The sequence below is a fragment of the Siniperca chuatsi genome, linkage group LG12, assembly GCF_020085105.1.
Source record: "Siniperca chuatsi isolate FFG_IHB_CAS linkage group LG12, ASM2008510v1, whole genome shotgun sequence".
Lineage (NCBI taxonomy): Eukaryota > Metazoa > Chordata > Actinopteri > Centrarchiformes > Sinipercidae > Siniperca > Siniperca chuatsi.
Genome location: NC_058053.1, coordinates 19,346,098 through 19,360,743, shown reverse-complemented (window position 1 = coordinate 19,360,743; position 14,646 = coordinate 19,346,098). Strand labels below are relative to the sequence as shown.

At 40.0% G+C, this 14,646-nt stretch overlaps 1 protein-coding gene across 10 annotated transcripts in view; it reads left to right on the top strand.

Annotated features, from left to right (window-relative positions):
* The window catches only part of LOC122885894 (interleukin-1 receptor accessory protein-like 1-B), a 304,362-nt gene that overhangs the window by 145,467 nt on the left and 144,249 nt on the right, over positions 1-14,646 (top strand). For 9 of the 10 annotated variants that reach the window (XM_044217634.1, XM_044217632.1, XM_044217633.1 and 6 more), the window contains one exon: positions 3,092-3,197. In XM_044217634.1, coding sequence (XP_044073569.1) covers positions 3,092-3,197 — 106 coding nt within the window. Of the gene's footprint in view, positions 1-2,362; positions 2,382-3,091; positions 3,198-14,646 lie in introns of those variants that run through there. The other variant, XM_044217640.1, reaches the window with a different exon arrangement.

Genomic DNA, 14,646 nt, shown 5'->3' with positions numbered 1-14,646 from the left:
TCCATCAACAAGCAGTCTGTTCTGGAGAGTACACTGATAAATCAGTCTGACCCGTGAGCCTTTCTGGTGCATTTAACGCTTAGAAGTTGCTTTTTTGGGTGCTTTTGTGTAGCAGTTTCAATTTATTTGTGGTGAGAATGCAGGGAATGGAGGGGGAGTGGAGAGGGAGGAGAGGAGCGGAGACGAGCTGTGTTGGGTGTTTGTGGGGGTCTTGAGAGGCGCACAATGCTCCTCTGTGTGTGAGGATGGCAGGCTAGTGATGTCATGGCTGGCAGGACCCAAAGCCCACTGAGCTTGTAAAGGCGTGACATGATTGGGACACAGAGAAGTGGTGCTGGCATTGTTCTTTTGAATCAGGCTGTGACGGGGGGCAGCTCTCCATCCTGCAGCTACAGAAACACAACCTGCCAATCATTCAGTTATGTTAAGTAAATCAACTTGTATCAGCAGCTTGAAATGAAAAGATCTTTTTTTGGATTACTGGGTTTACTGGGTTAAGTGACATATTATGATTAACAATTTTGACACGCAGGCATATAAAGCATAAATTAGACAGGTAGAGTAACAGGTACAGTATGAGGGCTGGACTAGGGTTAAGGAAGTTTACAAAGAGCAGGGAAAAAAGTTGCCCACCAGTGTTTTTTTAGTAAGTAGCAATGGAAAACTAAATGCAGCCACAATGATGATATCGTCTGTTTTTCTTTTTCTTTCTCTCTCTTCTGCTTGTGTGTGATTATAGTCTCAATGAAATTCCTCTATGTTTCTTGACTTTTCAATTTCTTACTCTTGTCATGGTGTATTTGACAGCAGCAAGTCCCTCCTTATGCTTGTCTTGTTAAATTTCTGTGACAGTATTGCAGCAGTGGTCGCAGGATGCATTTATATAAAGAGGGATATGGTTATTAAGATTGAAGACTCTGAAAATCTGACCTGACCTCTAAAGAATTTGGACCTTTCAGAGTGTTTCTGGTTGGTGATTTGTGTGTGCACATATCCATAAACTGAGCGTGGGGTTACAGTTGCAGCTAAAAACACACAATTAGCACCAACCAGCTTATCAGCAAGTGTTTTTAAAGGCCTTTTAGCAGAACAAAGATGAGCCAATCCTTTAGCTGTGGCATTTGCCAGAATGTTATTGGCAGAGCGGTGTTTATCGACTGAACGTTGTTTCCTAGTAGAATGTGATTGAGGAGGAGAGAAAAGCTTCTTTTCACAGCGGGCCTTGCGAGTATCGTGTAAACACACTGAAAGAGGCTCTTTTCATTAACTATGCTAATCTGGAGTGCACGTGATTTGCCGCAGAATCCAGAGTCCCTCCTGGCTCTTGCTCTCTGCGTAAGTTTCTGTCTCTAAAGGCCAGGGTCCTCATCTTCTCCTTTCTGGTTCAATGGGTTAATTTGCTGTGTGTTGTGTTCTCCTTTTCTTATACTTAGACTGACAGAAACATGGATCTGGCTATTAGTGAATCTGCTCTTCTCCTCCAATCACCTTATTCTGTTTGGTTGTCTGGTACCTCTGACATGCACAACTACCCAGACTGGAAGCTTTAGCAGAGTGAGAGTTTGATTGTGCCACCTCTTTTACCTTTTGCCCTTCCTTTGCCATCTATGCTTAAAATTAAACAATGCAATGGGTCTCTACCCAACTTAAAGCAAAAGTTCGACATTTTGGGAAATGTGCTTATTCGTTAATTTGCTGAGAGTTAGATGAGACGATTGGTACCACACACAGTGTTGTAAATATGAACCTACTGACAACAGCCAGCTAACTTAGCTTAGCACAAAGACTGGAAACAGGGGGAAACAGCTAGCCTGGCTTTGTCCAAAGGTAACAAAATCTGCCCACCAGCACCTCTATAGCTCGCTAATTAACATGTTATATCTCATGTGTTTAATCTGTTCAAAACTGTGTGTAAGTGTATAAAATGACAGTTATGTGCCCAACTATTTCTTGGCCAGGACCAGTTGCCAGGCAACCATCAGAAATTCCAGGAAGTTACTGGTTCCGACCAAGAAATAGTTCATTAGTGAGCTTCAGATGTGCTGGTAAGCGGATTTTGTTGCCTTCGGACAGAGCCAGGTTAGCTGTTTCCCCCTGTTTCCAGTCTTTATGTTAAGCTAAGTTAAACAGTTGCTGGCAGTAGCTTCAACGTAGAGAAATGAAAGTGGTATCAATCCTCTCATCTAACTCTCGGCAAGAAACCGAATAAGCATATTTCCCAAAATGTTGAAGTTTTCCTTTAACATGTCTAGCATTTTAAACTTTTATCAATTTCACTTTTTAATGTATTTGTTTCTTTTTTTGTCTGCAAATCTTCTTCTTCTTCTCTTCTACAGTTAGATGATGGTTGATTTCGAAGGGTATTGCCATCGGCTAGCACTGTAAGCTAACAAACAATTTCTTTCATGAGTGAATTTTTTTTCATTTAACATTTATTATTAACAAATTTATACAGCAGCACCAGCTCTATTTCAGGAGCTGGCTATTAGAGGGTAATTACTACATGTTAGATTATGTCATTTACTCAGAGAAGATGAGGTGTAAAGAATGAGTCACCTCCATCAACTAATATGATAAATGAGTCGATAAGGGATATGGGTGGGATATTTGCCGCATTTCTGCGAGTCACAAGGTGATAATTTGAAATACCTTCAAGCTCTCCCCTATTTTTAATGAAGCTAGAGATTAAAAGTGGTGTTTCTTACACATGTAATTATTTCTTTATTGATTTGTCAGCATCTTATGGAATGGTTTCTCCTGATATATATCCCTGCTATGAAAACCCATCCCAATTGCAATCATGAGAGAAAATCATTACAAGAAAGACCCCCCAGGGAAATGAGCAAAATGATATGTTGAGTGTCAAAGTATGTATCTGTGTGTAAATTTTTGCACAATAGTATGTGTGCTTACTTGCTGTAGTGTTTGGGCTGTTACAGCACATCCCTCCATACTGACACTTAACTCTTGTCGAGTAGCAACAAGGAGGTTGATCTCATGTACAAGCAGTGACTGATCACTCTCTTTCTTTGTCTCTTTCTCACTCTCCTGCCATCCCTCCTTCTCCCTGCTCATGTCTCTTCTCCTTCAGGCTGTGAGGACGGGGGGGGGGAAGATGAGACCTCCCAGCCCTCTGCTGATCCTGCTGTACGTCACACTGTCCAAGAGTGTAAAGGTGGTCTCTAAGAGAGGCTCAGGTATTTAACACACTATGTCCTCCTTTCTTGTATGCCTGTACATGCACCCTCTGTACGTTAATAGTTTTCAGTGACTGTTTTTATGTATTGTGTGAGTGTGTTTGAGTGTTGTGTCTGCATTTTATGGTAGTAGCCAACCATCAATGGCTGGCGCCACCATTGATGTAATTTGGAGTCTTCTGGTAAATTTTATTGACATAAATGAATAATTTTTGTGCTGTTGTTTTATGAACTCAAAAATCAGCATCTTTAATGATTGTTTATTGTTAACATTGTACCTAAATAGCTTTTGCTTATTATACTGCAGACTTCAGGTGCTACTGGAAAACACTGGTGTCTCAGAATCAGAATCAGTATTTCTGATTCTGATTCTGGGTCTCACTTGTGTGTGTGTTTGTGTTTGTGTGTTACATGCTTTACAAATATTGTTCAAAAAGATGATAGGCAGGTTATTGCAAAGGATAATTCCCTTCCCACTTCTGTGTGAGAATGACTGAAATTGGAAAATGGGAGCACTGTTGAGCAATTTAGATATAAGTGCAGCTTTTTTTGACTGTGTCTTTGGTGAAGAACATGTGAATTAATGAAAAGGTATACACTGTACTTCTTAGAATTAGTTAGACCTACCTCAATCAAGAGAGAGTGACAGCAACCAAATGATCCAATTGCTCAGTGACTGGGTCACCAAGGGTTACTGTGAAACTCATTTCGGCTCTAAATGCCAGCAAATTGAGCATCAATTGTGAACAAACACAAAGGTCAAAAGAGAAAATGGAGAGTAAAAAGATTGAAGGTAGAAACTTTTCATGACAGGAATACATAAAGGGATTCAGGCAGTCAGTTAAAACACTGTGAAGACAAGCTGCAATTACAGAGAAAAAGAAAGTCATGTGCGTTATATAACAAGTTTTGCACTCAGTATTCACATGCCATAATACTTGGTTTGTAAAAAATGTCACTTGGCAGGTAAAATCATGTACGATAATGCTAATTTTTTTTTTTCCCTAAAATCCATTGCTCGCATTCAGGACTGTGCGTGTTTGTTTGTGTGCTCGTCACATGCTGGGTTTTTATGTCTGTCCTGTGTCTGGGCGTGTTTGTATTGCAGACATGAGTGGGCATGTCTGAAGATTTAAGGACTGACCTTTAGCTAAAGGTTTTATATTGAAGGAAGCATGCTCACTAGACAGACACAAAGAGCAGAAGGGCAACTCATCAATGTATAATGTGCTTCAACCAGCAAAGACGATGGTCAGTGACACAGAATACAGACACACTTATCCATACACCCACTAAAAACACACCCTCGGGAAATAAGCTTTAAAATATACTAACCTCATTATTGTGACTGTCCATGCGACAGCATCAAGAAGTTAAACAGCTTAAAGGCCTGGTCACACCAGGAAGTGGCACAACAAAATTCATCTGTGTGTCTACACAAAATATGTGATTCTAGAAGCTTGGTGACGCATTTGCATGCAGGGCTACTACATACTGCAGCTGTACTGTAGTTAAAGTACGGTGTCAGGATTGTTCATCATTTCACTCAATGGGGGGAGGGCTCTCCAAGCTAGCATCTGTCTGTTAGCAAAGTTATTGCTCATCACTAACGGTACAATAAGTTCACACAATTTATTCAAAAGACGTATTTGACTCCTGTCTCATAACTGTCCACAAACATTACTCTTTTGTGGAGCAGTATATACCCTGACAGAAGAGGTTCAATAAAACTGGATAGTGCAATATAGCTAACAAGCTATGATAGCTTCCTCCATTTTGGACTCTTTAGCTCTCCGTTCCCTCAAAGATCAGCGCTGTCAATATGGCTGTCTACTGGTCAATGAGACAAATTAGCATGTCAAAGTTCACCTAAGTAGTGTTGTCACGATACTAGAATTTCTAACTTCGATACGATACCTTGAAAAATATCGATATTCGATACCATTTTCGATACCACAGAGAAAAAAACTGCCACAATATTAAGGGGTTATGTTTTTATTTAAAGCTAAATATAACAAGTCTAGAACATATATTTTACATTAACAAAACTGTCCTGAGGTAGTGCACTTGTTCAAAAGCCTCTCAGATTGCATTACATTCAAAAACCAATAAAGTGCAAGTAAAAAACAAAAGTGCAATCTTTTGTATTTCCAAGTAAAATCAAATCACAATGTCAATAAAAGATACTTAAACTTCAAGCAAAAACAAAATCAGTGCAATCTTATGCATCAAGTATCAAATTAGTAAACAAAATAATTAAATGGAATCTGTTGCTGCAGTTTTTGACCACACTATTAAAATGAACTGAATGAACTAATCTAAGAACTTAGGTTAATTATATAATATTTGTTAACATTAATAAGCAATGAAAAATACTTACAAAACATTTGTTAATCAAAGTTAAAAGTTGATTTAAACTAACATTCACTAATACATGTACTAATTAAAATCCAAAGTTCTATTTGTTAATATTTTTTCATTGGACCAGAGCTAACATGATCCGTTATATTTTTATTACCTAATACCTACTGTTATCAAAGATTAAAATATACTGTAACAAATGCATTGCTCATCGGTCATAAAAGCTGGTTAATACATTAAAGTTATTTGATGAACAGATTTAAACGCAAACGCGTCGCGTGCATCACACGCCTTGAAAACAGTGCTCACTGGATCGACATGAAGTCGTCAAGTCACCTTTATTTATATAGTGCTTTTAACAATACAGATTGTGTCAAAGCTCTTAACAGTATCAAATTGGAGGATAGAGTGTCAGTAATGTATAATAATAATACCAACCTCGAGAAATTCTTTATACAGATCCGGGTGTCGGTCTCTCAGGTGCTTTGCTATATTAGTGGTGTTAGCGCCTTTTGTTAGCACTGTTCTGTAGCATCTCTTGCATATTGGCTTGCTTGTGTCCTTCGGCTTTCCATGTTCATTTGCCTCATATGCAAAATATTTCCAGATAGCACTCCTGCTGTGTTCCTTATCAACCAAAGCCGGTCGCCCGGGCGTTGCACTCGCCATCTTTCCATTCACTTCACTTTTGCTAACCAGAGCGAATGAGACGAGTGCGCGTGCGCGTGCGCGTGCGGTGGTCGTCAACGCGCCTTTGGAGAGAAGTGAAAGTGCGGCTAGTATCGATACTTCGGGAAATTAGTATTGGTACCGTTCAGATATTTCAGTATCGATATTTATCAAAATATCGATATTTTTGACAACACTACACCTAAGTTGAACTTGACATGACAAAGTTGCATGGATTTACTTCGCCCCTGCAATCAAATCCACCGATGGTGGCAGTTCCATTGGAAATAAGTGATTTCGCCATTTTAAATGCTAGTGTGACCAAACCTTAATACTCTATTACTTACTATATGTAATGTGTTTGACTCAATATATTCCAAACCTCCTTGACCACTTGTCCACTGTCCTTTAATTATCAATGTCCAGCTGGTAATAAAAGACTGTTTAAGAGTAGACCCAAGTACTTGTATGTTGTAAATCTATGTTGTTAAATCTCCTAAGTCTCTGGACAACCGTACAATATTTACAGTGGCTGTTATTCACCTTAAAAGACTATACCAATAGATGATTTTATAGACATAGACGCACTATAATTGTTGCACTATAATTACTTGGTGAAGACAATAATCATACCTATAATTAGCTAAAATAAGAGGTTAGACACAATGCTAAGCTCATGTCAGTGAAATTAGCCTATTAGCCTGATCAAGCCCTTAAGACTGCTTAAAAAGATCAATGAAATATAATTGATCCAGGAATTTTGTAGTCTGAAAATCTAATGCACAATTATTATCCAATTAAGTTACAGAGTATGATGGCTTTGGTCATTTAACTGTCATCACAAGGTTCCTGTCTTATGTTATAGAATACAAAAACGTGTGTCTCATTAGGTATTTGTGTTGTGTTGTGTGTAGAGTTGTGTCATTATGGTTTATTTAGGACTTTGAATGCATGTGCGCAAAAAGGTATGTGGTTGCTTGTGTGGTTGTGTGTTCTGTGCCTACACATGCACACACGTGTGGTTGTACACTTTGGTCCGTGGAGGATATCCATATAGATCAGTGACAGGACAGCACATCAGATAAATCAAGTGGGTCCTCTTGGTCCTTTTGGTCAAATATCGATATCACTAAAGTCAATATTACCCCCAACTGAGGGATCAAAAGTGATATAGTGTCACATGGCAGTTTGGCTATTGCTAATTGCACTTTGAACGGCTTCACTGTCTGCCTGAAAGATTATAAATGGAGGCATGTGGAAAATCAGACAAGCTCACATTAAACTTGTAATCTGGGACATGGACACTGTCACTTTCTCATACTCTCTCTCTCTCTCTCTCTCTCTCTCTCTCTCTCTCTCTCTCTCTCTCTCTCTCTCACACACACACACACACAAAGATAAAAACGCATCTGTGGCCACCCGCATGCACATTTACGTACACATACATAAACCTGCATTGTGTCTTTTTAATCTTTGTTTGAAAAAATGGTGTCAGAGGTGCAGCCTGTTAAGTTAAGTTGTTTGAAATTCTTTCGTCAATGTAGACATTGCAGGTGTTGTGATTTCAGTATCTTATTTTGTATTTTATTAAATTGTGTCTCCCTAACACATGTTGAATTAATTTTTCTGCCATGCTCTATCCTTCTCTCCAGTAGTTTCTGACAAATTGAACAGGATGAAGGTTCGGTGTCTGTGTTAAAGATGAAATGTGGTGGTAAAGGAGATTAATTGGCTGATAACGTCCCTAGTGGGTGATTGTTTTCTGGTTCAAAGGTTTGGGATATTTGTCTTCATGTGCTGGGGATGAAAGAGATGGAGCAGCTGGACTCTCATGACTGCTATTAAATTAACTTCAAATGACCACCTCTGGCTTCTTACATGAACCTAGGTCAAAGTCATTTAAAGGTAGTTATTACCATTGTTGAGTCCAAACCAGCAATATTAATACAACTCGGAGAGAGGAAAAGAACTTTAAGACAAAGAAAGAGATCTTTGTATGGATTACGGTTCAAATGAATTGTTTGTGGGGCATTCGGTATCAGATGGGAATACTGTTGAATATTGTTTCTGTAGGATTGCAGGAAGAGCAGGGAATTTGACTCCACAACCTTGAATAGTTATGGGTGAGGGATCAGCTATGAGGGCTCGTTTAGCCCTCAAGAGACACTACATAAAGCAGCAATTCAATTGATTTTCCCTCCCAATGTCTGGACGGCATTCCCATAGTTTGTAGCACTCCGAAATCCTATAATTATTCAATTTGGAGATGGCTTGGGCCTGTATTACCTTGACTAATGAGTTTCCCAAAGGTGTGGAGGCTGTATATGTCTCTTATTCCCTCATTCTTCAAGCCACACTTGGCACTGCTCATGGTTTTAATGACCAGTCAGGCTCTGCAGAATTGGATATCAATTGGGGTATATTGCTGTTGTTGGTTTGTGATTTCTATTGTGTGTGCACACGTCTGTGGATGCATTTATGAGCTGTTCATACACAGGTCATGTTTGACCCACATCTTGGAGTGTGTATGCTCTGCTGCTGCAAATTCTCCAGGCACTCTGCTCAGTATGTCCTCTCACCTCGGTGTGATTGTGCAGTGGGCTAACCATAGCCATGCTGACACTGCGTGAGATTCACTCCCAGAGACTCTGAGCAGGTCTCTGACAGGGACAAGCTGTCAGGGTGCATCCATCAGACTCAAATTGTCTCCATCTTGGTTCGACCCGGCTCAGTCAGACCTGAGCAAGCCCGTTCCAGCCTCTCTGCTGGAGATCAGCCCATAAAGACCCAGACTTTAATGAGACAAGACAGGGACTCTTTAACTGGAGTCTCAGTCCGCCTGCAAACCCAATTACTAGTTCGCAGCAGGCTCTAAGCCACCCTGAAGAATGGTAGATATGGGAAAGAACTTTTAGACAAAACCCAAAACCTGGTTGTCTGCACACCACAACACAATGTCTAACATTGTTAAGAGCAAGAGAATGGGGCACCAAGAATAATACATAGAGTAAAATGTGTTTATAAGTATTGCCGAAGGGATAAATGGATTAGGTAAACAGAAAATAAATCGATGACAATTTAGATCAGTCATTTAGTCTTTTATCAAGTAAAACTGTCCATCATATCTGCACAAGGGTGATTGATGAGAGAAAATTAATTCTACACAACACGCTGGTTAACAGGACAGTGCTGTATCCCTACGAGTTGATGCGTGTCAACCACCATGACACAGAAAACAATAGGTGCGGGGGTTTTGACACATCATAGGCTGCCGGTGTGTTTTGCCATTTAGATGTCCTCACCGGTGAAGCAATGTAACTTTTACAGTGAGACCACCTCATCACCCGCTATCTATCCTGGGAAAAAACAAAAGCTTCTAGCTCTATGTCCAGTGTATGACTCTAGAGCAGGTCTGGAGTCAAAACAAAAAGCCAAATTAGACATATCCCTCTGTGGATCCTCTCAAACACCTTTTGGCACTGCTCTGTCCACTGGACTGAGTTTTAGCAGAGATCAGTCAAGAAAATTATCACTGTAGGAAGTTGGGGGTGAGAACATTCCTTCAGTCTTCTTAAACACACCTGCTTTCATCCAAAGCAATATCCCCTGCGCAAATGCACACTTTTTTTGCGTTGAGTCCTGACTGTCTTAAGGACAGAGGCCACACGCAGCATATGTTATGCCCAGTTATAAGTCAAAATTACATTATCCAGAGAGGGTACAACATTTGGAAGAATGGGGACTCAGGACTTGGTCCAGGCTCTGAAAAGTGGCTACGTGAAAGGAAGTGTATTAAATTGGACTGAGCTTTGTGGGATGAAGAAGGACATTCTTGGAGACTAGTAGAAATAGAATTTTTTACAGTGTCCCATGGTTAAATCTAGTGGCAAAAAACATGAGCATAGCCTGATCGATTCAGATGGTCGTCAAACCGAGGCATCAAAATATGACAGAACTGTGAAGTCTCATTAGACTGTGATGTGTCGTAACAATGGGGCTTTGCACTGCGGAACTGATACTATTTCAGTTATAGCCTTTAATTCTGCCTTGATGGCTTTGTGCTCAGGGAGGCGATATGGCTTTTTGTGCATGACCACACCAGAGATTGTTATAGTGATGATATATGAGCATCATATGCCTTGGCATGTCTGCTCTGTTGAGGGTAAAAACGTAAAAGACAGGGAACTGAGCTGTGCTGTAAACTTTGGCCTTAACCATGGATGTATTAAGAGAACTAGATGCCCTGTCACAAGATGGCACCCCATTTATTCCACTGAAAGTTGCTCACTGGGTGCATACGCCAAAAAAGTTCTTCAGGCTTCAGTGTTTTGCATCCTTCTATTGCAGAGCTAGCTAACTTACTGCATGACAAAATTCCATTAATATAGCTTTTTGAGACTTATTAGATTTTATTGGACCTAATGATTCAATACATGTACAATGAGTAATTTTGTTTTTAACACTTAACACGCTGTCTCTTTTGTATTGTTTTTTTTTGGGGGGGGGCCCAGCTCATCACATGAACAGCAATTATGGCTGTGGCCAGTATGTCAAACTCATCACACAACCCAGCGCTGTCCCTGGAGGCTTGGCCATAACCTATCTCTCTCAATTACCGTTGTGACCTCTGGTGTTTATCTGTCAATTTCATTGTCAGCATACTGCCATGTGACCAAATAGGCAAATTGCCACTTGTTGAGTAATTTTGAGTTAAAAGTAGGTAGCATTAAATGCCTTATATGTTTTATTTCCTTTTGTAAAGCACTTTGTAACATTGTTCAGAAAAGTGTTCTCTCTCTCTCTCTCTCTCTCTCTCTCTCTCTCTCTATCTATCTATATATATATATATATATATATATATATATATATATATATATATATATATATATATATATATATATATATATTTTAACAGAGTTATACCAGTCACATTTCTGATATCTCACCTCAAAATTGTATAAAATTTGAGCTATGATTAAGTAGTTCATTTTACATATGCTAAGTTCAAATCTATGGGGATATGGTGAGAAACCCATATTGTTTCCTGACCAATTGTAGGCACCAAAGGTTTTCTCGATGGCTCACCATGTACAGACGGTGAGCACTGTGCTGGGACTTGCATACACTGCCCATCAATCAGTGTCACCTGGTCAAAGGTTGAGTGTAGTGTATCTGAGAATGGTCCACAACGCCCTCTGTGTGTTGTCTTTTGCCCCAGACTGCCTGGACATAAAAAGACAATAGCCCTGATTATGAATTGCTCACAGCTGCGACCCTGTGTCATCACAGCCTCTGCTGCCTCTGCTGTCCCATACAGAGACAAAAAATAAAACACTGCATGAACACTTTGTCCATTTATGCATTCCAAATGTCATGAGATAACCAGACAATACACATCACTAAACACATCCAAGGCCTGCTGACCGGTCTGTTAGCTGGAATAATGGCTCTTAAAAACAGGCTGCAGGGATGAGTGAACATGCTGCAGTGGAAGACAACACTCTGGACTCAGCTCAAATACAAGAATGGGTGCCTCGCTATGTCTTACACTTAACCCAGTAGAGGCACTATTTTACAGTAAATATGTAGAGTGCTTTAGTTGATTCAATTGCCTTAAATGTGCTTATTGCTGACTCCGCATTAAAGGTACAATGTAAATAAAAGGATAGTCTGAAAAAATACACAATATTGGAACATGCTTACACTCTGATACTGATCATTGTGTCTTTTAATACAAGGACTAATACTGGACACAACTAAATCTAACTTATTAATGTTTTTTAAGGGTTTGTTTACATCTGGAATGTTTGTGAAAATGGCAATAAACCCTGCCTATTTACTTTGATGATTAGTTGAAAAAATGAAACGCTGAATTTTTTATTTGCTCTGCAGCAATGTATGTAAATGAACCTCTAATTCGCATGCTCAAAAACCTATAGACTGGGCCTTTAAAGAGTAACCATTGCTGTATACCTGGTGGTTCTAAACTAATTTCACAAAGAAAGTGTAATTGTAAAACCAGATAAGAGCTGCGGAGAGTGGTACCAGCTGTGACTGCTGGTTTAATGTAGCGTTGTGTCCCAAAAGCCACTGCTGTCAGCTTGCTGTCTACATACTCTGATATGACAGGGCATTGCTACCCAATGATCCCAGCAGGAGATGTCAGGAATGTGTGTGTGTGTGTGTGTGTGTGTGTGTGTGTGTGTGTGTGTGCGTGCGCGTGTGTGTGTGCGCGTGGCGTGTGTGTGTGTGTGTGTGTGTGTGTGTGTGTGTGTGTGTGTGTGTGTGTGTGCGTGCGCGTGCGTGTACTGTGTGACTGTATTCATCTGAAAGATTCTCTGTGTGTGACTTGTGATATCCCAACCTTGGCCTCTTGCTGTTTCTCTGAGCGGGGATAAAAATGATACAACCAATATTCTAGATGACTCTGCAAAGTCTCGCTCCAAATCCCTGATAAGAGCCTGTCATGGATAACTGTAAATCTGACATGGCCCCAAGGCAGTGTGGGGGATGAAGTCCATGGCGCTGAGGCCTGAATAACCTCACGATAAGTGCGAGGACAGGAACACAAAATCCAGTCAGTCAGTCAGATAATTTATTTGTCAAGGCGCTCTCTTTCATTTCACAAATCATACTGGTGCAATTTCTCTGACACTTGAAAACCGAAATGTGCCTGACTATACATTTTCTCTGTCAAGCAGATGGGCTAAATGACCTACACAAATAAGATGTAGTGAGACCTTGTCTCTACTTGTCATGCCTGTCTCATACCCCCGAGGCTTCTTAGATGCTTGTGCAGGAAAAGAGTGTAACAGTTTATTGACAGATCAACTGTCCACATTGACGTCTGTACACACTATTTCTGCCTATTTCAATGGTAGATCACCCTGAACCTTTAACTTGACATGTCTAAAATGATGCTACCTATCCAAGAGTAGTTTCAGCCTCCACCTTGTCTCTCTTTTTGCATTGCCGTGCTAAGCCAATTACATTTGATGCTCATTAACAATGCTGTGCTCGTCCTTGGTGCCTGCTTTCGTGATGTGAGCCACTACGCAGGAATGTCTAACTAAGGATATATTGATGATAAGTTGAGAATATGGCCAGCTGTATGACATCAATAAGCAAGCAAGTCAACTATGGTATAAACATATACACACTTGTTATCCTGCTGTTTTTGCCCCTATGATATACACACATTCACTTTTCATAAGCATGCATACCTGCACACACAGTACGTATACAAGTGCACAACAGATAAACAAACACAGGATGTATTGTATACACTGGACAATTTTGTTCATTCTTTCCCTTTGGCTCACAACATACACAAATTCACTACGGAGCCTGTCCTGGCCTGGTCAATACCTCTCTCTCTAAATGATGAGGAATGGCCTGCGCTGCAGTAACACTGTGCTGGGAGATTGATCACATGCAGACTACTGGAGATTAAATGGCTTTCTTGTGGAGAGCCAGACTGCGCCTGGATGGTGCATTGTGTAGATAGGAAGCCTGTTTTCTTTGCTCAGTTCATAACAGCTGCACAGCCTTAGGGATAGGCCAGCATATGCAGGCAATCAGGCTATAATGGATTGATTTGTATAGGAAGGTGTAGGGTTGCATTTGACTGCATCATCATTTTGCTTACTAAAGTAAAGAACAAGGAAGTTGTTGATTGTATCATCTGTTAAAGATTGGAATTTTTATAGTATTGGTTTGTGACTCTCTTGTAAGCCATCAGTGTCTAGAAGTGTGAAGGCAAGAGTTCTTAAAAAAATATTTTAGTGATACACAATATCCCCTCTAACTGTTTCCATTTAAAGACTGTCCTAGCCTGGGATATTACTCCCTCTGGTTAATGTATGCTCAGGGATTACATGTATGTGTGTGTAATGCTGTGTGTGTATTTGTATGTGTGTTTGTGTGTGATGGGTGTGGTGTGTGGACGAGGGAGGCAGTATATTTCAAAGTGAACAGATGATTAGAGAGACGTGTGATTTGATGTGTGTGTGCTGGTCTTAGCTGATAATGAAGCAATTATGCTGGGGAATCATTCATGTCTGTGGCACAAGTAAATATAATGTAATATTCAGCATATGCACTGGTATAAGTGTGTGTGTGTGTGTGTGTATGTTTAAGTGAGTGGTTTTATATGTACTACAGAAATAGGTAATTAAATGCTGGTAAATGAGAATGAGTGCCACTAGATGCTTTTATAGACATCAAGGCAATTTAGTTCACATTAAATGGTTGTGATATAGCAGCAAGGTGTGTGTTCTGTTTGTAAGTGTGTTGTGATATCTAATTTCCCAGAAGCCTCAAGTGTTTGTTATATGTTGGCTCACTGATCAGTATGAACATGTAATTCCTGTGCTGACTGATGAATATTTCCTGGTGAGTTTAAAATTTCCTATTAGTG